This window comes from Oncorhynchus mykiss, chromosome 28, assembly GCF_013265735.2.
Source record: "Oncorhynchus mykiss isolate Arlee chromosome 28, USDA_OmykA_1.1, whole genome shotgun sequence".
In the NCBI taxonomy this organism is placed as follows: domain Eukaryota; kingdom Metazoa; phylum Chordata; class Actinopteri; order Salmoniformes; family Salmonidae; genus Oncorhynchus; species Oncorhynchus mykiss.
Window position 1 is genome coordinate 36,796,484 of NC_048592.1, and position 26,921 is coordinate 36,823,404.

Sequence of the window (26,921 nt, forward strand, 5' to 3'; positions counted from 1 at the left end):
CTGAAATCAATACTAGTATATCAGAGTGATGCTGTAATCAATAGTAGTCTATCACAGTGATGCTGTAATCAATACTAGTATATCACAGTGATGCTGTAATCAATACTAGTATCTGATGTAATCAGTAGTAGTCTATCAGGGTGATGGTGTCTGATGTAATCAGTAGTAGTCTATCAGAGTGATGGTGTCTGCTGTAATCAGTAGTAGTCTATCAGAGTGATGGTGTCTGATGTAATCAGTAGTAGTCTATCAGAGTGATGCTGTAATCTGTTGTAGTCTATCAGAGTGATGCTGTAATCAATTGTAGTCTATCAGAGTGATGGTGTCTGATGTAATCAGTAGTAGTCTATCAGAGTGATGCTGTAATCTGTTGTAGTCTATCAGAGTGATGCTGTAATCAATTGTAGTCTATCAGAGTGATGGTGTCTGATGTAATCAGTAGTAGTCTATCAGAGTGATGCTGTAATCAATAGTAGTCTATCAGAGTGATGGTGTAATCAATAGTAGTCTATCAGAGTGATGGTGTAATCAATAGTAGTCTATCAGAGTGATGCTGTAATCAATAGCAGTCTATCAGAGTGATGGTGTAATCAATAGTAGTCTATCAGAGTGATGCTGTAATCAATAGCAGTCTATCAGAGTGATGCTGTAATCAGTAGTAGTCTATCAGAGTGATGGTGTAATCAATAGCAGTCTATCAGAGTGATGGTGTAATCAATAGCAGTCTATCAGAGTGATGCTGTAATCAATAGCAGTCTATCAGAGTGATGGTGTAATCAATAGTAGTCTATCAGAGTGATGGTGTAATCAATAGTAGTCTATCAGAGTGATGCTGTAATCAATAGTAGTCTATCATATTGATGGTGTCTGCTGTAATCAACGCATTTTAAAAAATAAATATAGTACTTTTTTCAGTTAGTCTGCGAGGCAGTGACTGTGAGTAGGAAAGAATCTACCATTATCTAAAATAATAGTTTCATCTCAAGACAACAATAATAATAATAGTAGTTATTCACTGGTGTTGTTTTGAACAATTGTATCTCCTATGTCGAGATTGATTGCAATCAATGGTCGGTTGTGAGGCACAAAACACAAACATGTCATAGCAATCAACTCGCCGCAGCAGCAACGATTACATTTGCAGTCAGAGATAAAAAAAAAAACACAAAGGCTACTGTATCCATGAGGTTAGGCCTATGAACTAGGTTATTCTACATCTGTGTGTTCATTTGCAGATCTGGTTTTCTTTTAAGCTATTATTGAGATGATTTGTGTGTAAGCCAATAGCCCTCTACAAAATCAAATCAAATCAAAATGTATTTGTCACATACACATGGTTAGCAGATGTTAATGCGAGTGTAGCGAAATGCTTGTGCTTCTAGTTCCGACAGTGCAGTAATAACCAAAACATATTTGACCATTTATAAATCGCTTACTGCTCATGCTTCCGGCAAACTGTTTTGAGTCTTCACCAATGGATGCAATGAAATACTGTAAGCACACCCAGGTCACACGTGAAACAAGTTTTCGATGTCCATCCATGTCTGAGGATGTCGGGAGATTATGTGGAAACCGGCCACTAGGGGCAGCAGTGAGCGCTGCTGCCTTCAAATAGGTTTGGGTTTTGCTCTAATTCCAAAGGTTGCAAGTTTGAATCCAGTGACAGAAAGTTGTTTTTTGAGATTTTATCCCAAACTTTAACCCTTACCTTAACCATTCAGAGTTAATGACTAACCTTAAGATTTCAGATATAATGGATACACTTAACCTTAAACAGATCTATATTTGACATTTGCAACTACCCTCGAAATTTGACTTTAATAAGAAACATGGGTTAATGTCTAAGTCTGACGTGAGACTGTGAGAGCTGGTCGGTATGCAAGTGAACCTCAAGAAATGCTTTAGGGTAGAATGTGAACATTTACAAGGCTGTATATTATTCCATGAGACAAAAACTAGAATGAAACCATATTTAGGACTTTATTGAAAGTTGAACAGGTGACTTACAGTCAAGAGCCATTGTCGGCATTTCCTTTACAGTTCCTTTACAACAAAAAAAAATGTGAGTTTCAGTTTCCTCTCTCTATGCACAAATACACAAGACTGGCTGGGCTGAGGGAAGAAAAAAACAGAGCAGTGATTGTCTGCTGAGTAGTGTTGAGTTGTGTTGGGGTTCAGAATGTCGTCAGTCTACGGTGAGACGGACACAAGTCCTGCTGAGACTGAGGATGTCCTCATGTGAACACCTTATCAGCCACTTGACACCAGTTGTCCCTTTTCTCTTTTCCTAAACAGGCAAGGCCACTTTGACATTCACCAGGTGTCATATTCCTTAGATCCGAGTGAAAACAAGCCGTGCGTACATACAATGCTTTCGTAACAAACCCCGCCCCCCAAAAAAACATCAACCAAATAATCATGAAGTTGTTTCCATAATGTAAAATAGGAAAAATAAATATCCCAATTAATGAGAAGTGCAGGTACTCCTAAATTCTCAAGTTCTTTTAAAAAATGAATTATGACATCAATATTTCGTGGCAAACCTTAAGGGTTTGCAGTATTCTAATACCGAAACAAGAACAACAACTGAGTCCATTTAAGAATGTGTGCAAACGAAATGCTTCATGGATAAAATCCAACTTTCTACGCCACAGAAATATAGAACAAACTCATAATATTATTGACAATAGTTCTAATTTGTGTATATATATTTTTGTATACACTAATTTGTGTATATCTCTTTTTGTATACACTAATTTGTGTATATATCTTTTTGTATACACTAATTTGTGTGGTAAAGCGAAGCCTCTCCCCTAGTGTCTCATCCAAGTGCAGATGATCTCTGGCAATCTGCTTAATTAAATGTATATTTATTAAAACTTTGAGCCAGGCCTGACGAGATTTCGACATCTCTTTAAAATTCCATTTAGCAAGACAGTTAACAAATAATTGTGTTTCCTTAACGATGACAGCCATCACTAAAGAAAATAACCTCAATCTTCATCATCATCACTTTGGAAGCAGAATGACTTAATTATCAGTTGTGGTAGAGATTAGCTAAAATGTAATCATTGAAAACCTCGAAAGGTATTTATTAAATGTGTTTTTCTAACTGAAAATCATTTTTTTTGTTTTTATGTAACTCAAATACTGTACTGTGGATGGCTGTTTAAAGAAGTATGACCACGTCTTCCTCATTTCTGGTAACACTTCCAGCCAACAGTATAACGATTTATTATAGTAAAGAATAATATAATAAAATGTATATTATACGTTTGTAATCAACTTTAGACATTTGTAGGCATACATTTTTTCAACAGCCTCAAAATAGCTGATAATAAATCAAGATTGGTATGAGCTGAAAATTAAACTGAAGATATTATAAGGGGGTCTTAACAGGTGCTTATGTTGTTGCTCTCGATAAAAGCATTTGTACTGCATTGTACTTCAATGTACTTGTTGGATTTAAGTGACATTTTACTGTACTGTTGAACTATACGCAATGGGGGGGGGGGGGGGGGGGGGGGGCGTTGCACATCCATAGTTGATGAAACTGTTGTAATGGGACAATGAGAAAAAATATATTGCCAACATTGTACGGTTTGGGTCAGCACGATAGTGGGAAAAAGGATATGCAGAACTGTGTTGGTTCCATTTAGGGTGTAATGTTTTCTCCAACTAATGAGCATCAAATGTATAAGGCCTCATCAGAGCTCTTAACCAAAAACTAGATTTGTTTTGTTTCCCAGCTGTTTTTTGCCTTGATTTTTCCATCCTGGATTTCTACTCACTGCATGCAAAATAACAGTTGACATTCTCCTTGGCTTAGTATTTTTACAAGTGCCCACAGCTTTGCTGTAAATCGTTTCCCAACACTAACTGTATTTTCCAATGCTGTTACAGCTATGTTTCCGTAAAAAACAACTAAAAAAACAACAAATTTAACCATCATGGTTGCTAGAACACCTCATAGGATAGATAAAACAATCACAACAGCTTTACATTTTTAACTTACCGATATGGTGCAATCACTGCAGATGTTTACAAGGCTTCCAGGCTGTGACATGATAGTGTTTTCTTCATCGCTACCCCCCAACCCCAGTCTCTTTGCCTTATCTCACCTTCCCTGCTACACCGTTCAGAGGCATTGTGACACTCTAAGCATGTTCATTCAGAACCTCAGAGGCATTGTGACACTCTAAGCATGTTCATTCAGAACCTCAGAGGCATTGTGACACTCTAAGCATGTTCATTCGGAATGTGAGCGTGAGAGCGGACAAATCGGACAGGTGTCTAGATACCGTTATAGGATTGTAGATCGTGACCGTGTTCGGTAGCCACCAAATGGAAGAAAAGGGAGAGAGACTACTGGACTACCGGTCGAATAAGAAACACCCATTTCTGTTTTCTGTTTCAAAAAATGTTGCTACGGTGAGCTCTACTGAATATGGACCAGAGTAAGCCTGAATTGATCAAATCCACCATTGATGAAACCCTGCTGTAAAATCCATAAGGATTTATCCTGTTTTGAGAATCTCTTCCATGAATATAACTGCCTGCCAGCAGCAATGAACAGGGTTCACAGGATGACAAAGGACACAAGATCAATTGAATAACAAAGCACTCTATCATGTTGGAAGCATCTTCCTTTAAGTGCAATCAAAATATGGAGTGAAAGTGACGTATGTTTTTATGAGGACAATGTGGTTTTGAGCATGAGCGTTACATATGAAAATAATGAGTTGTTAATAATAATTAAGTGTGGTTCATTTTAGGGATGTCAATAATAGTTTCACAGGCCACTGTGGAATAGATTTGTAGTATAAAAAAAAGTGTCAATAACTCTGCCATGTTTTGAAAATACAATCTACACTGAATGTTCTAATCAGAAGGTTTGCATGGGTGGGAGTTCAATTTACCACCTGGTGACATCACCAGGCGGTAAATTGGTTAATAGACCAATAACAAAGAGTTCCAAACCTCCCTGCCAATAACAGCTAGTTTTGAGTTTTCCCATCCCCACATACACCATGGGGTCTTGCTTTAGAAATAGTTATTTGCTAAAAACTATTGTCCATTTCAATGGAAAACTATTACAGTAAGGTATTTAATTGTTGAGAAGAAATGATTTGACATTGATATAAAAACGGCTAAATTCGGCCTTTACGATATCAATGCCAAACTTAACATGGTTCATCGTGGTAATGTCTTTGATGACCCTAAGAAGTTGCAAATTGATAGGACATTGTGAAATGGATATACAAAGGATTTAAATTGACACGTAAATATGATTTCTAGATTTAATAATTACTCAGCCCTGTTAACCAATCCCTTATTTATGTTATTTTTATCAAAGGTTTTCCAAAATGTCCAAGATGTAGGAAAATCTATCCTGGCTGGCCTTATGGGTCCTTGAGGTAAATTTGTTCAGTATGAGGAAAGACACCTACATACAAAGTTTAAAGTCTGTAGGTCATACTGGGCAGCAGATATGAGGGTTTAAATGAGACTGCGTATTACAACGCCACCTATAGGTCAATCAGTACCATTCTTTTAGACCAAGTTACTCATGGCCTCTAGTTTTTGTGTGCCGAATTCAAACAAAAGTTATCAACCTATGCTTGAGTTATTTTACCATGTCAAGGAAAACATTATAATATAAGAATAACAATAGGTTTTACAGCAAAGCTGTGAACCCCTAAATATCAGTTTGAAACAAATGTTACAGATCATAGTGAACCCTGGGACAGACTACAGGGCCAGTTGAAGAGGTCAGGCTACTCATTTCACCATGACAAGATGTTGTACTTGAAAATGTCACTGTTGTATCACCACTGAAGCGTAGATATCGGTTCACTCCTTGTTCCGTTTGAACGTCACTGTGACATGAGAATGTCTGGACATTTGTGCGTTGAGGTCCTTCCAACGGGTCTGGAGGCCATCCCAATGTTTTAAGCTTTGCATCATTTCATGTTAAAACATTACTAACAAAATCTCCAAAATGTCATCCTTTGAAAAATCCAGCCAGTATGCAGTGCCCAAAACAAAGCATTTTGAATGGAAAACCATCATCCTACAGTTAATTCTCAACCCACATTGATGCATTTATACCACACCAATCAAATGTCCTCTCAGAGTACAGCATCATCCTATCGTCATCTAAAATGTCCTTTCTTGTATCCTTATTCATATCGGCGGGGCTCAACCGAGGGCTAAGAGACGAAGAGGTTGCCGCCGTCGCTGTGGCCATAGAGGTCTGCCAGTTTCTTGAAGCGTGGCCCCCAGTCGCTGAGGTAGTCGTAGTTCTGCTCCGAGTCCATGCTCAGCGAATCCAGCGAGCTGAGGGACTCTGCGGCTGAGCCGCTGCCCTCGAAGGCGTACGTCTGCAGTGAGTCGTAGGGTGGTGCTGACAGGTCCACGTCGGCCTCCTTCAGCCGGTCCCAGATGAACTCGCGGAAGATGCCGTTGTCCGGCGGTGGCCGGGAAGACGAGAAGAGGGTGGGCACTTCTGGAGTGACGTCACGGCGGTTCTTGCTGCCGCTCTCACGGACTACGTTGAGGTTGCGTAGAGCGACCATGTCAAAGGCCTCTGTGTCCTCCTCGCCGCCGCCCTCGTCGTCGTAGCGCACAATGTTCTCGCGCACATCACGCTCCTCGTCCAGGATCAAGGGCTCCTTCTTCCTCCGTCGCTGCATGGTGATGATCAACAGGACCAGCACTGTGGAGAGAGGGAGACACAGAGAGAGAGAGAGACAGGCATGACCATATTAGAGACACATATTTCCATCAGATTATACAGATTCACAAAGAATTTGAAAACAAACCCAATTTTGATGAACTCCCATATCTACTGGGTGAAATACCAGTGTGCCATCACAGCAGCAAGATTTGTGACCTGTTGTCACAAGAAAGGACAACCAATGACGAGGAGGAGTAGATAGGAAGGATCGGAGGACCAATGCACAGCGTGTAAGTGTTAATGATATTTATTATAACTCAGAACACTAAAGAATAAAACAACAAAGAGAACGAAATTAAACCAAAACAGTTCTGTCTGGTGCAGACACAAAACAGAAAATAATCACCCACGAAACACAGGTGGGAAAAGGCTACCTAAGTATGATTCTCAATCAGAGACAACTAACGACACCTGCCTCTGATTGAGAACGCACATAGACTGCCCACCCCAACTCATGCCCTGACCATACTAAAACCAAGACAAAACAAAGGAACTAAGGTCAGAGCGGGACAGATACAACTCATAATTATGTTTATTTTATTTTCCCTTGAACTATTTTCACATCATTACAACACTTTATATAGACAAAATATGACATTTGTAATGTCTTTATTCTTTTGGAACTTCTGTGAGTGTAATGTTTACTGTTAATTTGTATTGTTTAATTCACTTTAGTGTATTATCTACTTCACATGCTTTGGCAATGTTAACATATGTTTCCCATGCCAATAAAGCCCTTAAATTGAAATTTAATTGAGAGTGAGAGAGAGACAGAGAGAAGAAGGCAGTCAGCATCACTATCAACAAAGGGCAGAGGACCAAGATGAGTTAATCATGATTAGACAAAGAAAAAACAGAGCCATCGCAATTCTGTCCAGGACCATTGTGGAGTACAGAGGTGTTCCTTCAGAATTTTGGGTTGTACACTGAAAAATACTAGCAACGATAGGACAGCTCTGTCTGCCACCTGTGTGGGTTTAGGACACTTAGTGTCAACACGACCCTTACCCCATCAACACGACCCTTACCCCCATTAACACGACCCGTAACCCTATCAACAAGACCCTAACTCCCATCAACATGACCATTAACACTATCAACACGACCCTTATCCCCATCAACACGACCCTTATCCCCATCAACACGACCCTTATCCCCATCAACACGACCCTTATCCCCATCAACACGACCATTAACCCTATCAACATGACCATTAACCCTATCAACACAACCATTAACCCTATCAACACAACCATTAACCCTATCAACACAACCATTAACCCTATCAACACGACCCTTATCCCCATCAACACAACCATTAACCCTATCAACATGACCATTAACACGACCCTTATCCCTATCAACACGACCCTTATCCCCATCAACACGACCCTTATCCCCATCAACACGACCATTAACCCTATCAACACAACCATTAACCCTATCAACACAACCATTAACCCTATCAACACGACCCTTAACCCCATCAACACAACCATTAACCCTATCAACATGACCATTAACACTATCAACACAACCCTTACCCCCATCAACACGACCCTTATCCCCATCAACACGACCCTTATCCCCATCAACACGACCCTTATCCCCATCAACACGACCATTAACCCTATCAACACAACCATTAACCCTATCAACACAACCATTAACCCTATCAACACAACCATTAACCCTATCAACACAACCATTAACCCTATCAACACAACCATTAACCCTATCAACATGACCATTAACACGACCCTTATCCCTATCAACACGACCCTTATCCCCATCAACACGACCCTTATCCCCATCAACACGACCATTAACCCTATCAACACAACCATTAACCCTATCAACACAACCATTAACCCTATCAACACGACCCTTAACCCCATCAACACAACCATTAACCCTATCAACATGACCATTAACACTATCAACACAACCCTTACCCCCATCAACACGACCCTTATCCCCATCAACACGACCCTTATCCCCATCAACACGACCCTTATCCCCATCAACACGACCATTAACCCTATCAACACAACCATTAACCCTATCAACATGACCATTAACCCTATCAACACGACCATTTAGCCTATCAACACAACCATTAACCCTATCAACACAACCATTAACCCTATCAACACAACCATTAACCCTATCAACACAACCATTAACCCTATCAACACAACCATTAACCCTATCAACACAACCATTAACCCTATCAACACAACCATTAACCCTATCAACACAACCATTTATCCAATCAACACGACCCTTACCCCCATCAACACGACCCTTACCCCATCCATACGACCCTTACCGCCATCCATATGACCCTTACCCCCATCAACACTACCCTGGGTGGCAAGCTCTGAGAAACAATTTGATGGATAGAGACACTGTGCCAGTAGTGGTGGAGAAAGGAACCATGGATAGATACTACCTGTGTTAGATTTATTACAATAAGCCAATGGTATTCACTGGGTTTTCAGACCCCCCCCCCCCTTCTCTCTCTCTCTCTGGAAAAAGTGTTAGTCATCACAGTCCTGAGTTAAGGTTATTTCAGGTTGATTTCAGGTTATTTCAGGTTGATTTCAGGTTTACTTCACGAGATTTGCAAAATATGCTATTAGCCCGCACGTGTTGTTGGAAAGTGCACACACAGAGATAAACAACCAGACAAACCTGTTTACATATCAGGGTTTAACAGTGGCAATGTCCCAAATGGCACCCTACTTCCTATATACTGTAGTGCCCTACTTTTGACCAGAGCTCAATGATCCCTGGTCATAAGTAGTGCACTATATAGGGAATAGGGTGCCATTTGTGTGGGGGGGACAGTCGGTGAGTGTCCCCATGCAATTGGCTGCTCCCACAAGCTGCTTACGCTGGGCAGGCCAGCGCTAAATCTTTGAAATGAGCGCAGCATATGCCTATCTGAGTAATAATACAGGAGTATATGCCAGTCATAAAGCCCCTAAAAAAAGCAAACGGTCCAAGTGCTGTCCCCAAAGCATGTCAACGTAGCATAGCATGTCAACATAGCATAGCATGTCAACGTAGCATAGCATGTCAACGTAGCATAGCATGTCAGCGTAGCATAGCATGTCAACGTAGCATAGCATGTCAACGTAACATAGCATGTCAACGTAGCATAGCATGTCAGCGTAGCATAGCATGTCAGCGTAGCATAGCATGTCAACGTAGCATAGCATGTCAACGTAGCATAGCATGTCAACGTAGCATAGCATGTCAACGTAGCATAGCATGTCAGCGTAGCATAGCATGTCAGCGTAGCATAGCATGTCAAAGTAGCATAGCATGTCAGCGTAGCATTGCATGTCAACGTAGCATTGCATGTCAACGTAGCATAGCATGTCAACGTAGCAAAGCATGTCAACGTAGCATTGCATGTCAACGTAGCAAGGACCTCTCTCTCAATTTTCGATGGTACCTTCTGACAAGATAGAAAAGTTTTAAAAAATTAAAAAGTCTTAATATAAACCAATTTACTCGTAAAATGCCAAAAGCAAAGTTGAAGGTACATACTCTAGGTTATACCAAAATCAAACAACACACCAACTGAAAGGGAAAGTGTTTTTGAGGTAGTTTTGGCTTGCAGTGCAGGTTTGGGTTCAGCTGTTTCCATTCATGAAATCTGACGATGCTAATATATTAACTCCAGCCTGAAGTAAATAATGGATTATTGTGGACTCTGTTACCATGGGCCTTCAGACACAACTCAAGGTAAGGGTAAAGTGACCCAAATATAGATTTTGCATGAACTATCCCTTTAAAGAATAATATAGTGTTGCCGGCAGCACACTCCATAGTTGAGCACTTGACGACGTGGGCTGTGCACATATATCCACAGCTGCTTGCATATAAAGCTTAAGCCATACATCTCCCCTCATCGAACACACACACACACACACACACACACACACACACACACACACACACACACACACACACACACACACACACACACGCACACACACACACACACACACACACAACATCTTTGTGTCACACACACAAACAAGCTCCCCGAGACACAGTCACAGTCCACCCATCGGGGGTTAGAGAAACTGCCTGCCAGGACCCCTCATCTCCCCGTCAGAGTCAGATCTATACTCCCAGAGCTGAAAATAACACCCGTCGCTGCTGAGTGAGCAAGCGAGGAAGGGGAGGCAAACGTCTAATGATCCATCCTTTAACGCTGCCACCGCCAGGCTAAAATATGGAAGCTGCCCAACCCATACCTCATCCCCAGGCACTATACCACCTCCCTGGGCTAAACAAGCAGAGGGTGGAGGGTGGATGCTGGGGGTGGAGGGTGGAGGGTGGGGTGTGTGGTCACATCACTATACGTCTTCGCAAGGCAACAGCGGAGGAGGAGGAGTGGAGAGGGAGATGAGGAGAGGGAGATGAGGGGGAGAGGAGACAGAGATGAGGAGAGGGAGATGAGGAGGAGAGGGAGATGAGGAGGAGAGGAGACGGAGATGAGGAGGAGGAGGGGGACATGGAGATGAGGAGGAGGAGTGGAGATGGAGATGAGGAGGAGGAGGAGAGGAGAGGAGACGGAGATGAGGAGGAGGAGGGGGACATGGAGATGGAGATGAGGAGGAGGAGAGGAGAGGGAGATGAGGAGGAGGAGGGGAGAGGGAGATGAGGAGGAGGAGGAGGGAGAGAGGGAGATGAGGAAGAGGGGGAGAGGCGAGGGAGATAAGAAGGAGGAAAAGGAGGAGAGGAGAGGGAGATGAGGAGGGTGGAATAAAGAGTTCTAAGAATAATAAATGGTTCTAAGAATAATAAAGGGTTCTAAGAATAATAAAGGGTTCTAAGAATAATAAAGAGCACTAAGAATAATAAAGGGTTCTAAGAATAATAAAGGGGTATTGTTTGGTCATTCTAATGAAACCTTGAGGGGTATTGTTTGTGATTATAATGAAACCTTGAGGGGTATTGTTTGGTGATTATAATGAAACCTTGAGGGGTATTGTTTGGTCATTCTAATGAAACATTGAGGGGTATTGTTTGGTCATTCTAATGAAACCTTGAGGGGTATTGTTTGGTCATTCTAATGAAACCTTGAGGGGTATTGTTTGGTGATTATAATAAAACCTTAAGGGGTATTGTTTGGTGATTATAATGAAACCTTGAGGGGTATTGTTTGGTCATTCTAATGAAACATTGAGGGGTATTGTTTGGTCATTCTAATGAAACCTTGAGGGGTATTGTTTGGTGATTTTAATGAAACCTTGAGGGGATTATTTTTTTTTTTTTTAAACCTTTATTTAACCAGGAAGGGCTTATTGAGATTTAAAATATATTTTTCAAGAGCGTCCTGGCCAAGATAGGTAGCACCAAGTCATTACAAAAATTACAGACAAACAACATGAAAAACTGCAGGTAATCTAGTAAAAACCATAGAATTCACAAGAGTATAGCAAAATCATGAAACAGCTAATTAAAAACATTGGCAGGTCAGGGAATCAGTCTCAAGATCATTCATTAGTGATTTAAGAATACCAATCGGGACAAGTTCTTCCAGTTTAAAAATACGTTCTAATGAAACCTTGAGAGGTATTGTTTGTTTGTTTGGTCATTATAATGAAACATTGAAGGGTGTTGTTTGTTCATTCTTTGTCCAACTGGCCATTATGCACACAACAAATACAAATACATGAATTTGGACATGTGCTGAACTGAAAATAATAACGTTTAGCGCAATGACATACCACATGAATGAGGACTTCCTTTGTGTTTGTGAGCATGGGTGCTGGAGGCAAGATTGTGCCACATGTTCTTTCATTCAATTGAAAAGACTACTGGGTACAGTCAACAAATAAAACACAGCTTGAGACACTGACTGAATACACAAATGTACTCCATCTTAAACATGCATTTTGTGTCAGATACCACTAATATGTCTTATCAAAATTAACCAATCTTCGTCTGATATTTGATCAATAAGTACCTTTCGTATATATTGTGTTTTATGTATTTTCAGTGGTATTGTGCGTTGTCCAGTTCACTGTTGCAATTCATGCCTGTTGGCCAGGTCGTTAATGTAAATGAGAATTGGTTCACAATTTACCTATGTTGTTAAATAAAGATGATATAATAATAAAAATAATAAAAACAGATGCTACTGTAATACATCGACAAATACCGACAGGTTGAATAGATGTTGTATTTTGATTAAGAAAGTATCACAAGGACCCCGTGCACACTCATTCAACTACGGTTTTATAGATTGCACGCTTCCTTGGTCACGCTTTGTGGCATTTGTGGCATAATACACGACTGTGTGTACGCAAAATAAACATGTAATTTGGACCAGATACACCACTTTTATACATAGAAAATTAAACGTGCCGCAGTGATACACATTGCACGTGGCAGGCTTCACTTAAGGCACAGCAACGCGGCAGTTCAATCAAAGAAGAATGAGGAAAAATGTGCGGTAAATCAATTGAACATTATGCCCAATTTTCCGTAATTGAATTGAGAAAACAATCCGTCTTGCAAAAATCAATGGGACAACAAGCGGAATAATTAGCACCGGGGTCCATTCTCATCGACATATTATATAATGAGCCTCTCTCTCTCTCTCTCTCTCTCTCTCTCTCTCTCTCTCTGTGTTGCGAAAGTATTCGGCCCCCTTGAACTTTGCAACCTTTTGCCACATTTCAGGCTTCAAACATAAAGATATAAAACTGTATTTTTTTGTGAAGAATCAACAACAAGTGGGACACAATCATGAAGTGGAACGACATTTATTGGATATTTCAAACTTTTTTAACAAATCAAAAACTGAAAAATTGGGCGTGCAAAATTATTCAGCCCCCTTAAGTTAATACTTTGTAGCGCCACCTTTTGCAGCGATTACAGCTGTAAGTCGCTTGGGGTATGTCTCTATCAGTTTTGCACATCGAGAGACTGAATTTTTTTCCCATTCCTCCTTGCAAAACAGCTCGAGCTCAGTGATGTTGGATGGAGAGCATTTGTGAACAGCAGTTTTCAGCACTTTCCACAGATTCTCGATTGGATTCAGGTCTGGACTTTGACTTGGCGATTACAGCTGTAAGTCGCTTGGGGTATGTCTCTATCAGTTTTGCACATCGAGAGACTGAATTTTTTTCCCATTCCTCCTTGCAAAACAGCTCGAGCTCAGTGATGTTGGATGGAGAGCATTTGTGAACAGCAGTTTTCAGCACTTTCCACAGATTCTCGATTGGATTCAGGTCTGGACTTTGACTTGGCCATTCTAACACCTGGATATGTTTATTTTTGAACCATTCCATTGTAGATTTTGCTTTATGTTTTGGATCATTGTCTTGTTGGAAGACAAATCTCCGTCCCAGTCTCAGGTCTTTTGCAGACTCCATCAGGTTTTCTTCCAGAATGGTCCTGTATTTGGCTCCATCCATCTTCCCATCAATTTTAACCATCTTCCCTGTCCCTGCTGAAGAAAAGCAGGCCCAAACCATGATGCTGCCACCACCATGTTTGACAGTGTGTTGCTTTTACGCCAAACATAACGTTTTGCATTGTTGCCAAAAAGTTCAATTTTGGTTTCATCTGACCAGAGCACCTTCTTCCACATGTTTGGTGTGTCTCCCAGGTGGCTTGTGGCAAACTTTAAATGACACTTTTTATGGATATCTTTAAGAAATGGCTTTCATCTTGCCACTCTTCCATAAAGGCCAGATTCGTGCAATATACGACTGATTGTTGTCCTATGGACAGAGTCTCCCACCTCAGTTGTAGATCTCTGCAGTTCATCCAGAGTGATCATGGGCCTCTTGGCTGCATCTCTGATCAGTCTTCTCCTTGTATGAGCTGAAAGTTTAGAGGGACGGCCAGGTCTTGGTAGATTTGCAGTGGTCTGATACTCCTTCCATTTCAATATTATCGCTTGCACAGTGCTCCTTGGGATGTTTAAAGCTTGGGAAATCTTTTTGTATCCAAATCCGGCTTTAAACTTCTTCACAACAGTATCTCGGACCTGCCTGGTGTGTTCCTTGTTCTTCATGATGTTCTCTGCGCTTTTAACGGACCTCTGAGACTATCACAGTGCAGGTGCATTTATACGGAGACTTGATCATTATTAGTCATTTAGGTCAACATTGGATCATTCAGAGATCCTCACTGAACTTCTGGAGAGAGTTTGCTGCACTGAAAGTAAAGGGGCTGAATTTTTCAGTTTTTGATTTGTTAAAAAAGTTTGAAATATCCAATAAATGTCGTCCCACTTCATGATTGTGTCCCACTTGTTGTTGATTCTTCACAAAAAAATACAGTTTTATATATTTATGTTTGAAGCCTGAAATGTGGCAAAAGGTTGCAAAGTTCAAGGGGGCCGAATACTTTCGCAAGGCACTGTACCAACCAGTAAGAATTCCGGCTCTCACAGACCTGTTAGTTTTTCTTTAAGAAAAGATTCTTTAAGATTGCCTGTTTTAGAGAAATGTCATCATGGAATATTGTAAGAGCTTTCATTGTCTGATTATATTCACCTTTGTTTATCCTACGGTTCTGACTTAGTGTACTGAGAGAATACTGTAAAAAAGGCCCATGTTCTGAATTATGTTGCTGTACAAATAGTTATATTAGTTTGCTCATTAATGTCTTAAACAGAATTACATGATTGCATCTTATCTGTTCATCGTTCCCTTATGCCATAGTTCAAATCAAATCAATTGTCAGTAGAAACCACATTTGTTGAAGAAAGTCAGCCATATCAGCCATGGTTTTTTAAAAGGCAGTAAATGAGGCTGAATGAACTGTTTCTCTGCCAGACAAGGCTCCGCTGATAGCCAGGTGTAGCGGTGGTAAGGATTCACTCTATGGTGCTAAAGGGTCTGCTGTTGGGACAGCTTTATGTCGGCCCGAACAGTTTGTGGGCAACGTTCGTCACTGTTACAGTGCAACACATGTATTGTTTAGTATTGTGTTGTGTTGTGGATTTGCATCTAAAAAAAAAATGATATTGTATTTCGCTCCACCAAGATTTACATGCTAAAATCAACACTGCAAAGAGAGTGACGATGTACTTCAGCTGAATGGGGACACTCACCGATCACCACGATGACAGTCTTTGTCAGCCAGAATGAAGGGAACAGATTGAGACAGTCATTGTCGTATATTATCTGATACAGGCCACTGGTTTTTGGGGGACTGGGTGTCTGACTGATGCACCAAATATTGACACAGTTCTTGCTTCATTTTTAAAAAGACAATGGAAAACATCAGCCATTGACATTTCATTGGGCAATTCATTCAATAATAGATGACTTAATATAATGGTCATCAATATGTTGGTTGCCTAAAAATGTCAGATGTGAATCTGCTGAGGTGTAATGGTAACTTTAATCTTTAAACATTAAAAGTAACAGTAACAAATCCGACTCCCGACCGCTGATTTTGGTAAACAGCTGAGGGATGGGGGTGGAAAAAATATAGCCAGTCTTTAACTCATGGACAGAGCTATAAAAACAAGTACAGACCATTTATGATATCAAGCTGATAGTTTTTAGAGGCTGTAACCGGGCTTTTAGCGAGGTCCTGCTGAGATAGGCTTCAATGTTAATGCAATAGAAGTCTCTGCCGGCAGCGAGCCACCTGACTGACTGACACATCTATAAGGGACTATTTACGAGTTGTCTCCGAGAGTGGGTTTTTTGTTTGTTTGTTTGGGGCAGGTATTCCCCCAGGGGTACGCGCAATGCCATCGGGGGTATGCCAAATAAAAACGTGATTGAGTTTAAAAAAATATATATTTAAACATACATTCTTTTTTTTAAAACTTTTTTTTCCTTCATATTTTCAAACAGTCCATTTATATTTTTCAACGGGGCTATACATTTGGGTGAGTTTTTTCTCTCTCATCTGAATAGCCTCGTTTCACTGCCAAAAATGAAATTCAACCATCTAGTGTTCAGCGAAATAACAACACAATGTCAAATACGGGTAGCCTAGAAAAATAATGAATATCCAATCACATGAACCGTTACTCTCTCCCAGGAATATCCCTAACGGTCCGTATGTAACCAAACATAGCTGCTGCTCATGTTGGTATCTGTACTGATGGCGCAAAAGCCATGACAGGGAGACCTAGTGGAGTGGTAACGCACGTGCAAGCAGTTGCTCCCGACGGCACTTGGGTACACTGCAGCATCCACAAAGAGGCTCTTGCTGCCAAGGGAATGCCTGACAGCTTGAAAGACGTTTTGAACACTACAGTGAAAATGGTTATCTTTGTTAAAGTAAGGCCCCTGAACTCCCGTGTTCAGGGGCTGGCCTATCTGAGTGATGTTTTTTCCCGCTTGAATGATCTTAATCTAGGATTACAGGGACACTCCGCAACTATATTCAATTGGCAGGAAAAAAATTGAGGCTATGATTAAGAAGTTGGAGCTCTTCTCTGTCTGCAATAAACAGGACAACACACAGGTCTTTCCATCATTGTATGATTTTTTTTGTGTGCAAATGAACTCAAGCTTACGGACAATGTCAAATGTGATACAGCGAAGCACCTGAGTGAGTTGTGTTTGCAATTACGCAGGTACTTTCCCAAAAATGATAACACAAACAACTGGATTCGATATCCCTTTCATGCCCTGCCTCCAGTCCACTTATCGATATCTGAACAAGAGAGCGTCATTGAAATTGCAAAAATTGAATTTTAATCAGAAGCCACTGCCAGATTTCTGGATTCAGATTTGTGTTTATCAGCAAAGGAATGAGTGTTACACCGAGGCCTGTACTCTGGAGTGGGATCAGTCTGGAAGAGGAGGGTCCGTCATGGTCTGGGGTGGTGTGTCACAGCATCATCGGACTGAGCTTGTTGTCATTGCAGGCAATCTCAACGCTGTGCGTTACAGGGAAGACATCCTCCTCCCTCATGTGGTACCCTTCCTGCAGGCTCATCCTGACATGACCCTCCAGCATGACAATGCCACCAGCCATACTGCTCGTTCTGTGTGTGATTTCCTGCAAGACAGGAATGTCAGTGTTCTGCCATGGCCAAAGAAGAGCCCGGATCTCAATCCCATTGAACACGTCTGGGACCTGTTGGATTGTAGGGTGAGGGCTAAGGCCATTCCCCCCAGAAATATCCAGGAACTTGCAGGTGCCTTTGTGGGAGAGTGGGGTAACATCTCACAGCAACAACTGGCAAATATGGTGCAGTCCATGAGGAGGAGATGCACTGCAGTTCTTAATGCAGCTGGTGGCCACAGCAGATACTGACTGTTACTTTTGATTTTGACCCCTCCCTTTTTTCAGGGACACATTATTCAGTTTCTGTTAGTCACATGTCTGTGGAACATGTTCAGTTTGTGTCTCAGTTGTTGAATCTGATGTTCATACAAACATTTACACGTTAAGTTTGCTGAACATAAACGCAGTTGACAGTGAGAGGAAGTTTCTTTTTTTGCTGAGTTTATGTCAGATGACCTTACATGTCCTCTCTATTTATGGTTTATCTATTTCTGGATCCAGCTTTACGAGGTAGAGGGAACAACGGTGCAGTATTGTGAACTCACAATGAACCTCTGGAACAGCTGCTGTCATAGTTTGAGGAGCTCCCCCAAAATTCGTTAAGACTGCCTCGATAGTACAGAAAAGAACAGAAACTCCAAGCTTGCCTCATTACAATTATTCAGCCACATAAATGTGCTTTATTTTGCCTGTCCAACTGAATACAAACGAGTTGGGCCAGGTGCAATTAAAAGGGCCATGAATGTGTTGAATGGAAATAACAACAACAAAAAACTCTGAAATGCCACACTGCTTCAGTAGGGACAGTTTAGCTTGGGGCCTTGTGCTTCTCTCCCATTGTGACTCAGTGGGGACAGTTTAGCTTGGGGCCTTGTGCTTCTCTCCCATTGTGACTCAGTGGGGACAGCTTAGCTTGGGGCCTTGTGCTTCTCTCCCAGTGTGACTCAGTGGGGACAGTTTAGCTTGCGGCCTTGTGCTTCTCTCCCATTGTGACTCAGTGGGGACAGCTTAGCTTGGGGCCTTGTGCTTCTCTCCCAGTGTGACTCAAGCACCATAAGTGACCAACACAGTAAGTTCATCGGTAGTTAAATCTCTATTTAAAAAATATTGTAATTTTCAGTTTTCCGCATTGTCTCTCCTGGCTCTCTACATATACACCAGCCCCGCGCCCTCGACCATGACGGATTAGGCTGGGCTGGACCCCCAGAGGAAAAGGCATAGTTGGCACAAAATGGCGGCTCGTTCGAGGCTTTGCAGCGATGGACTAATCCTAGTCTTCGTCTCACATGGCACCCTATACCCTATGTGGTGCACTACTTTTTGAACAGAGCCCTATGGAGGTTGGTCAAAAGTAGTGCACTACAAAGGGAATAGGGTGCCATGTGAGATGCAGACCCAGTGCCCCAGACAGGCAGGAAGAACTTTGGCCGTCTGAAGAACATATGGGAGAGGTCTTCAGAAATACAAGGATGCTGCCACACAATGTATTCTCCACGATAACAGGATTGAACATTGAGGACAAATCATGTAAATACATCATGTAACCATGCCTCATATATCTTTGGAAATTCAAGATGATCGTTGGAGATAGAAACTCAAAGCATCTCGGAGTAGGAAAGCTGATCTTGGATCAGACCCCCCCCTCCCCCGTCACAGCCATTGAAAGAAGAGGACCAAGGTGTGGTGTGATGAGCGTTCATAGTCCTTTTATTTATATGTAAACAATACAAAAAACCAACCGTGACACTTAAGGGCAATGTGCCAACAAACAAAGACAACTTCCCACACAGAAAGGAGAGGAAAAGGGCTACCTTCATTATGATCTAAGAGGCAAAACTGATCTTAGATCAGTTGACTATAGGAGGCCATAATATCTAGCGCTATCAACAGAAAATATGTTGAGTCATTCTGTCTAACAGAGATGGTGTTAAGCAAAGGGATCATTGGGGGAAGTAATAACACAACTGCAGCTTTGAAAGGGACCTTTCACTCAAACCTCTGTTTTCTCAGAAGCCTGAGGTAACTGGAAAACTGACTGTTTCTATCCCTTCTCTCTCTCTCTCTACCCCCAAAATAATAATCACAAAGCAATCTGTTGATAGACACCTTAGGTGAAAGGGCCCAGAGAGAGAGAGAGAGAGAGAGAGAGAGAGAGAGAGAGAGAGAGAGAGAGAGAGAGAGAGAGAGAGAGAGAGAGAGAGAGAGAGAGAGAGAGAGAGAGAGAGAGAGAGAGAGAGAGAGAGAGAGAGAGAGAGAGAGAGAGGAGAGGAGAGGAGAGGAGAGAGAGAGAGAGAGAGATTTACAATGGGGCAAGATGAAGAAACCCGAAAGTAAAAAAGAAAGGGTTGAAAAGAACAAAAGGGTATTGGGGAAAAGCCTGAATATAGAAGTTGTCTGAGGTTTAACTTGTTTGAAAACCATGTGAAGAATGAAATACAAACTACACTGTCTCCCTACATCCCATAGCTGTAAGATGCACGAGGAGCTTGGTTGGACCATGGCACCTCCTAACATAGGGTGTGACTGACAAACACATGGGAGAATCTCAGTGGAGAAAATAACCTTATGCATGGCACAACATCGTTCAACACAACAACCACTTCATAAGGCAGCCTGAGATGGAAATAGACTGGTTCTAACCAGAATAGAAAGAGGAGTGGGAGGCCCCGGTGCACAACTGAGTAAGAGGACAAGTACATTAGTGTGTCTAGTTTGAGAAACAGATGCCTCACAAGTTCTCAACTGGCAGTTAAATAGTACCCGCAAAAGACATCTCAACGTCAACAGTGAAGAGGCGACTCCAGGATGCTGGCCTTGTAGGCAGCTCCAGATACTCAAGTAGTCTAACGAAGGCCAGTTTTATTGCTTCTTTAATCAACGCAACCGTTTTCCGCTGTGCTAACATAATTGCAAAAGGGTTTTCTAATGACCAATTAGCCATTTAAAATGTTAAACTTGGATTAGCTAACACAACGTACCATTGGAACACAGGAGTGATGGTTGCTGATAATGGGCTTCTGTACACCTATGTAGATATTCCATAAAATAAATCTGCCGTTTCCAGCTACAATAGTCATTTACAACATGAGCCATGTCTACACTGTATTTCTAATCAATTTGATTAGATTATTTTAATGGACAAAAAAAATGATTTTCTTTCAAAAACAAGGACTTTCCTTAGTGACCTCAAACTTTGGAAGGGTAGTGTATATTTTAGTTTTTGTGTGATTTTGTTTGTGACAACCAGCAATTATCTAAGCAATTCGATCCCGCTCCCTCTCGCATGCCAAGCGAGCGATCTACCACTTGAGCTAATTCCCCAGTTCTACAGTGAAGTGGTTAATGCCTGATGTTCTATAGTGAAGTTGTTAATGCCTGATGTTCTATAGTGAAGTTGTTAAGGCCTGATGTTCTATAGCGAAGTTGTTAAGGCCTGATGTTCTATAGCGAAATTGTTAAGGCCTGATGTTCTATAGCGAAGTTGTTAAGGCCTGATGTTCTATAGCGAAGTTGTTAAGGCCTGATGTTCTATAGTGAAGTTGTTAAGGCCTGATGTTCTATAGCGAAGTTGTTAAGGCCTGATGTTCTATAGCGAAATTGTTAAGGCCTGATGTTCTATAGTGAAGTTGTTAATGCCTGATGTTATATAGTGAAGTTGTTAAGGCCTGATGTTCTATAGTGAAGTGGTTAATGCCTGATGTTCTATAGTGAAGTTGTTAAGGACTGATGTTCTACAGTGAAGTTGTTAATGCCTGATGTTCTATAGTGAAGTTGTTAATGCCTGATGTTCTATAGTGAAGTTGTTAAGGCCTGATGTTCTATAGTGAAGTTGTTAAGGCCTGATGTTCTATAGCGAAATTGTTAAGGCCTGATGTTCTATAGTGAAGTTGTTCATGCCTGATGTTCTATAGTGAAGTTATTAAGGCCTGATGTTCTATAGTGAAGTTGTTAAGGCCTGATGTTCTATAGTGAAGTTGTTAAGGACTGATGTTCTATAGTGAAGTTGTTCATGCCTGATGTTCTATAGTGAAGTTGTTAAGGAATGATGTTCTACAGTGAAGTTGTTAATGCCTGATGTTCTATAGTGAAGTTGTTAAGGCCTGATGTTCTATAGTGAAATTGTTAAGGCCTGATGTTCTATAGTGAAGTTGTTAATGCCTGATGTTCTATAGTGAAGTTGTTAAGGCCTGATGTTCTATAGTGAAGTTGTTAATGCCTGATGTTCTATAGTGAAGTTGTTAAGGCCTGATGTTCTATAGTGAAATTGTTAAGGCCTGATGTTCTATAGTGAAGTTGTTAATGCCTGATGTTCTATAGTGAAGTTGTTAAGGCCTGATGTTCTATAGTGAAATTGTTAAGGCCTGATGTTCTATAGTGAAGTTGTTAATGCCCGATGTTCTATAGTGAAGTTGTTAAGGCCTGATGTTCTGTAGTGAAGTTGTTAAGGCCTGATGTTCTATAGTGAAGTTGTTAAGGCCTGATGTTCTATAGTGAAGTTGTTAAGGCCTGATGTTCTACAGTGAAGTTGTTAATGCCCGATGTTCTATAGTGAAGTTGTTCATGCCTGATGTTCTATAGTGAAGTTGTTAAGGAATGATGTTCTACAGTGAAGTTGTTAATGCCTGATGTTCTATAGTGAAGTTGTTAAGGCCTGATGTTCTATAGTGAAATTGTTAAGGCCTGATGTTCTATAGTGAAGTTGTTAATGCCTGATGTTCTATAGTGAAGTTGTTAAGGCCTGATGTTCTATAGTGAAGTTGTTAAGGTCTGATGTTCTATAGTGAAGTTGTTAAGGCCTGATGTTCTATAGTGAAGTTGTTAATGCCTGATGTTCTATAGTGAAGTTGTTAATGCCTGATGTTCTATAGTGAAGTTGTTAATGCCTGATGTTCTATAGTGAAGTTGTTAAGGCCTGATGTTCTATAGTGACGTTCTTAATGCCTGATGTTCTATAGTGAAGTTGTTAAGGCCTGATGTTATATAGTGAAGTTGTTAAGGCCTGATGTTCTATAGTGAAGTTGTTAAGGCCTGATGTTCTATAGTGAAGTTGTTAAGGCCTGATGTTCTATAGTGGTTGTTAAGGCCTGATGTTCTATAGTGAAGTTGTTAAGGCCTGATGTTCTATAGTGAAGTTGTTCATGCCTGATGTTCTACAGTGAAGTTGTTAAGGCCTGATGTTCTATAGTGAAGTTGTTCATGCCTGATGTTCTACAGTGAAGTTGTTCATGCCTGATGTTCTACAGTGAAGTTGTTCATGCCTGATGTTCTACAGTGAAGTTGTTCATGCCTGATGTTCTACAGTGAAGTTGTTCATGCCTGATGTTCTACAGTGAAGTTGTTAAGGCCTGATGTTCTATAGTGAAGTGGTTAAGGCCTGATGTTCTATAGTGAAGTTGTTAAGGCCTGATGTTCTATAGTGAAGTTGTTAAGGCCTGATGTTCTATAGTGAAGTTGTTAAGGCCTGATGTTCTATAGTGAAGTTGTTAAGGCCTGATGTTCTATAGTGAAGTTGTTAATGCCTGATGTTCTATAGTGAAGTTGTTAAGGCCTGATGTTATATAGTGAAGTTGTTCATGCCTGATGTTCTACAGTGAAGTTGTTAATGCCTGATGTTCTATAGTGAAGTTGTTAAGGCCTGATGTTCTACAGTGAAGTTCTTAATGCCTGATGTTCTATAGTGAAGTTGTTAAGGCCTGATGTTCTACAGTGAAGTTGTTTTTATGTATTTAACTAGGCAAGTCAGTTAAGAACAAATTGTTATTTACAATGATGGCCTACCCTAGACAACACTGGGCCAATTGTGCGCCGCCCTATGGGACTCCCAATCACAGCTGGTTGTGATACAGCCTGGAATCAAACCAGGGTCTGTAGTGATACCTCTAGCACTGCGATGCAGTGCCTTAGACAGCTGCGCCACTCGGGAGCCCTAAAACAGTTTAGTCATTGCGCTGCGAGCAAGGTTCAAACCTGACTGAGGAGATTTCAAGTCTAACGCCTTGACCACTTCGCCATCGCAGCTTGCTCAGTTGTTAATGGCTGATGTTCTGCAGGGAAGTTGTTCATTTGAAAGCCTGGAACTCCTTTGACTCTCTTGTAATGTTAGACAATATGAATTAATCTCGCAACTGTGATTGGTGAGACACTACTCCATCAGTGTACATACTCAGTATTTTATATTCCAACAGTGTACACTGTTAATGCAGTAAAACATCAGATATCAGTCAAGGGGCCACATGAAGGAGCTTGCAGGCCTGATGTGGCCCTGATTTGTTTTGGTAAAATGGCTTACCCAGTAGTGTGAGGATGCAGGCCAGGATGGCAATGAGGGCCCCGGTGCTGAGGCCCGCTGAGAGCATGGAGTTCTCACTCCCACACGACTGGGGGATCCCATCAGGGTCACAGTCGCACACCCGGATGGACAGGGTGTTGGTGCTGCTGAGGGCGGGGCTCCCATTGTCCATGATGAGAACGGGGAGACGGTACACGTTCTGGTGGCGGCGCTGGAAACCCCCTCGCTTGGTCAGCACAGAAGCCGTGTTGTCTTGGGGAGGGGGAGGGGGAGGCATATCAATACACTGATAAAATTGTGTTCAGACAGTAATACTTGGTGGATTCCAACATATCATAACAAACATTAGCTGATATGGGGTTTACATAATGGAAAATAGACAATCAAGGCAAGGAAACCACAATATGGTTGTGGAGCTGCTCCTGCCTTGTGACCAAGCATCCATTTTGAATGGCTCCCTTATTTGTTTAGACTGTTCTGCTGCCAACTGTGCAAGTTTTATCGGCCCAATATGACCATGTGTCTGGCCTGTTAGTGCTATCCGGGATCCTTGTGGCGTTTCTACCCTATACCCTAACCTTTACCCCTACCCATTCCGGGTCAGGCACTTACCTTTGTTGTCTCTCAGGGTGAAGTTGAGATTCCCAGCAGCCTCAGCGGTTAGGGAGAAGAAGAAGCGGTGTCCACTCTGAGGCTGGTCTCGGTCAACAGCACTGATGGTCTCAATGACCTGTAGGGGATAGATGACCAAAGGTTATATTCAGTTCAGGTCAGTTCAGTTTATTGTGTTGCATTCTGGAGTACGGTGTCTATATTAGAACAGTCTCAGCAAGACTTGTATTTATCTACTGTCGAGAGCTGTCTTAATATTACGGAACCCCTTAAGGGTCATAGTGGGAGAAAAAAGTCAGTTCCCTCCTTTTTTTTTTTCATCTGTTGCCTCAGATTTTTTATTTGTTCCCTCAAAATAAAAATGTACTCCCTCGATATAAAATGTATTCCCTCAATAGAAAAATGTGTTCCTTCGATGTGAAAATGTATTCTCTCAATATAAAAATGTGTTCCCTCAATAAAAATGTGTTCCCGGGCCTTCCGAGTGGAACAGTGGTACAAGGCACTGCAATGCAGTGCTAATGGCATCACTACAGACCGGGTTCGATCCTGGGCTGTTTCACCACCGGCCGTGATCGGGTGTCCCATAGGGTGGCACACAATTGGCCAAGTGCCGTCCAGGTTAGGGGAGGGTTTGACTGAGGAAGCTATACTTGGCTCATCATGCTCTAGTGACTCCTAGTGGTGGGCCGGACGCCTGCAGGCTGACCTCTGTTGTCAGTTGAACAGTGTTTCTTCCGACACATTGATGCAACTGACTTCCGTGTTAAAAAGTTTACTTCTTATGGCTGCAGGGGCAGTATTGAGTAGATTGGATGAAAGGTGCCCAGAGGTGCCCAGAGTAAACGACCTGCTCCTCATTCCCAGTTGCTAATATATGCATATTATTATTAGTATTGGATAGAAAACACTCTGAAGTTTCTAAAACTGTTTGAATGATGTCTGTGAATATAACAGAACTCATATGGCAGGCAAAAACCTGAGAAGAAATCCAAACAGGAAGTGAGAAATCTGAGGTTGGTCGATTTCCTACCCCAGGCCCAATTGAATTTACAGTGGAATATGGATGAAGTTGCACTTCCTAGGGCTTCCACTAGATGTCAACCGTCTTTAGAAACTTGAATGAGACTTCTACTGTATTGTGAGGCTGAATGAGAGGGGAATGAGTCAGGTTACTGGCAGAGAGCCATTTTCTGGTCACACGCAATTCACATATCGACCTGCGTTCCATTGCTTCTCTAGACACAAAGGAATTCTCCGGTTGGAACTTTATTAAAGATTTATGATAACAACACCCTAAAGATTGATTCCATACTTAGTCTGAAATGTTTCTAAGACCTGTAATATAACTTTTTGAAGTTTTTGTCCGAAGTTATGCATGAGCGTTTGGATTTGTATACCTAACGCGCTAACAAAAGTAGCTACTTGGACATAAATAATGGACATTATTGAACAAATCAAGCATTTATTGTGGAACAGCGATTCCTGGGAGTGCATTCTGATGAAGATCATCAAAGGTAAGGGCATATTTATAATGTAATATCTGATTTCTGTTTGACTCCAACATGGCGGAAAATGGTATTTGTTTTCTGAGCGCCGTCTCAGATTATTGAATGGTTTGCTTTTTCCGTAAAGTTTTTTTGAAATCTGACACAGCGGTTGCATTAAGGTGAGGTATATCTATAATTCCATTATAATCTACATTTATGATGAGTATTTCTGTTGAATCGATGTGGCTATGCAAAATCACTGGATGTTTTTGGAACTAGTGAACGTAATGCGCCAATGTAAACTCAGATTTTTTTTATATAAATATGAACTTCATCAAACAAAACATACATGTAACATGAAGTCCTATGTGTGTCATCTGATGAAGATCATCAAAGGTTAGTGATTCATTTTATCTTTATTTGTGCTTTTTGTGACTCCTCTCTTTGGCTGGAAAAAATGCTGTGTTTTTCTGTGGCTTGGTGGTGACCTAACATAATCGTTTATGGAGCTTTCGCTGTAAAGCCTATTTGAAATCGGACACTGTGGTGGGATTAACAACAAGATTACCTTTAAAACGGTATAAGATTTGGTTGGGTTTGAAGAATTTTAATTATGGGATTTCTGTTGTTTTGAATATGGCGTCCTGCACTTTCACTGGCTGTTGTCATATCGATCCCGTTAACGGGATTGCAGCCCTAAGAAGTTTTAAGAAGCGCAGTTTGGCGGGTCATGTTTCGGAGGACGCATGACTCGACCTTCACCTCT

General features: G+C 41.4%; 1 protein-coding gene across 1 annotated transcript in view; it reads right to left on the minus strand.

Annotated features, from left to right (window-relative positions):
* Positions 1 to 1,961: 1,961 nt before the first annotated feature.
* The window catches only part of LOC110509116 (cadherin-7), a 160,267-nt gene continuing 135,307 nt past the window's right edge, over positions 1,962 to 26,921 (minus strand). The window contains exons 10-12 of the mRNA XM_036966569.1: positions 24,666 to 24,783; positions 24,054 to 24,305; positions 1,962 to 6,718 (exon numbers count right to left, since the gene is read on the minus strand). Coding sequence (XP_036822464.1) covers positions 6,213 to 6,718; positions 24,054 to 24,305; positions 24,666 to 24,783 — 876 coding nt within the window. The 3' untranslated portion in view covers positions 1,962 to 6,212. The remainder of the gene's footprint in view (positions 6,719 to 24,053; positions 24,306 to 24,665; positions 24,784 to 26,921) is intronic.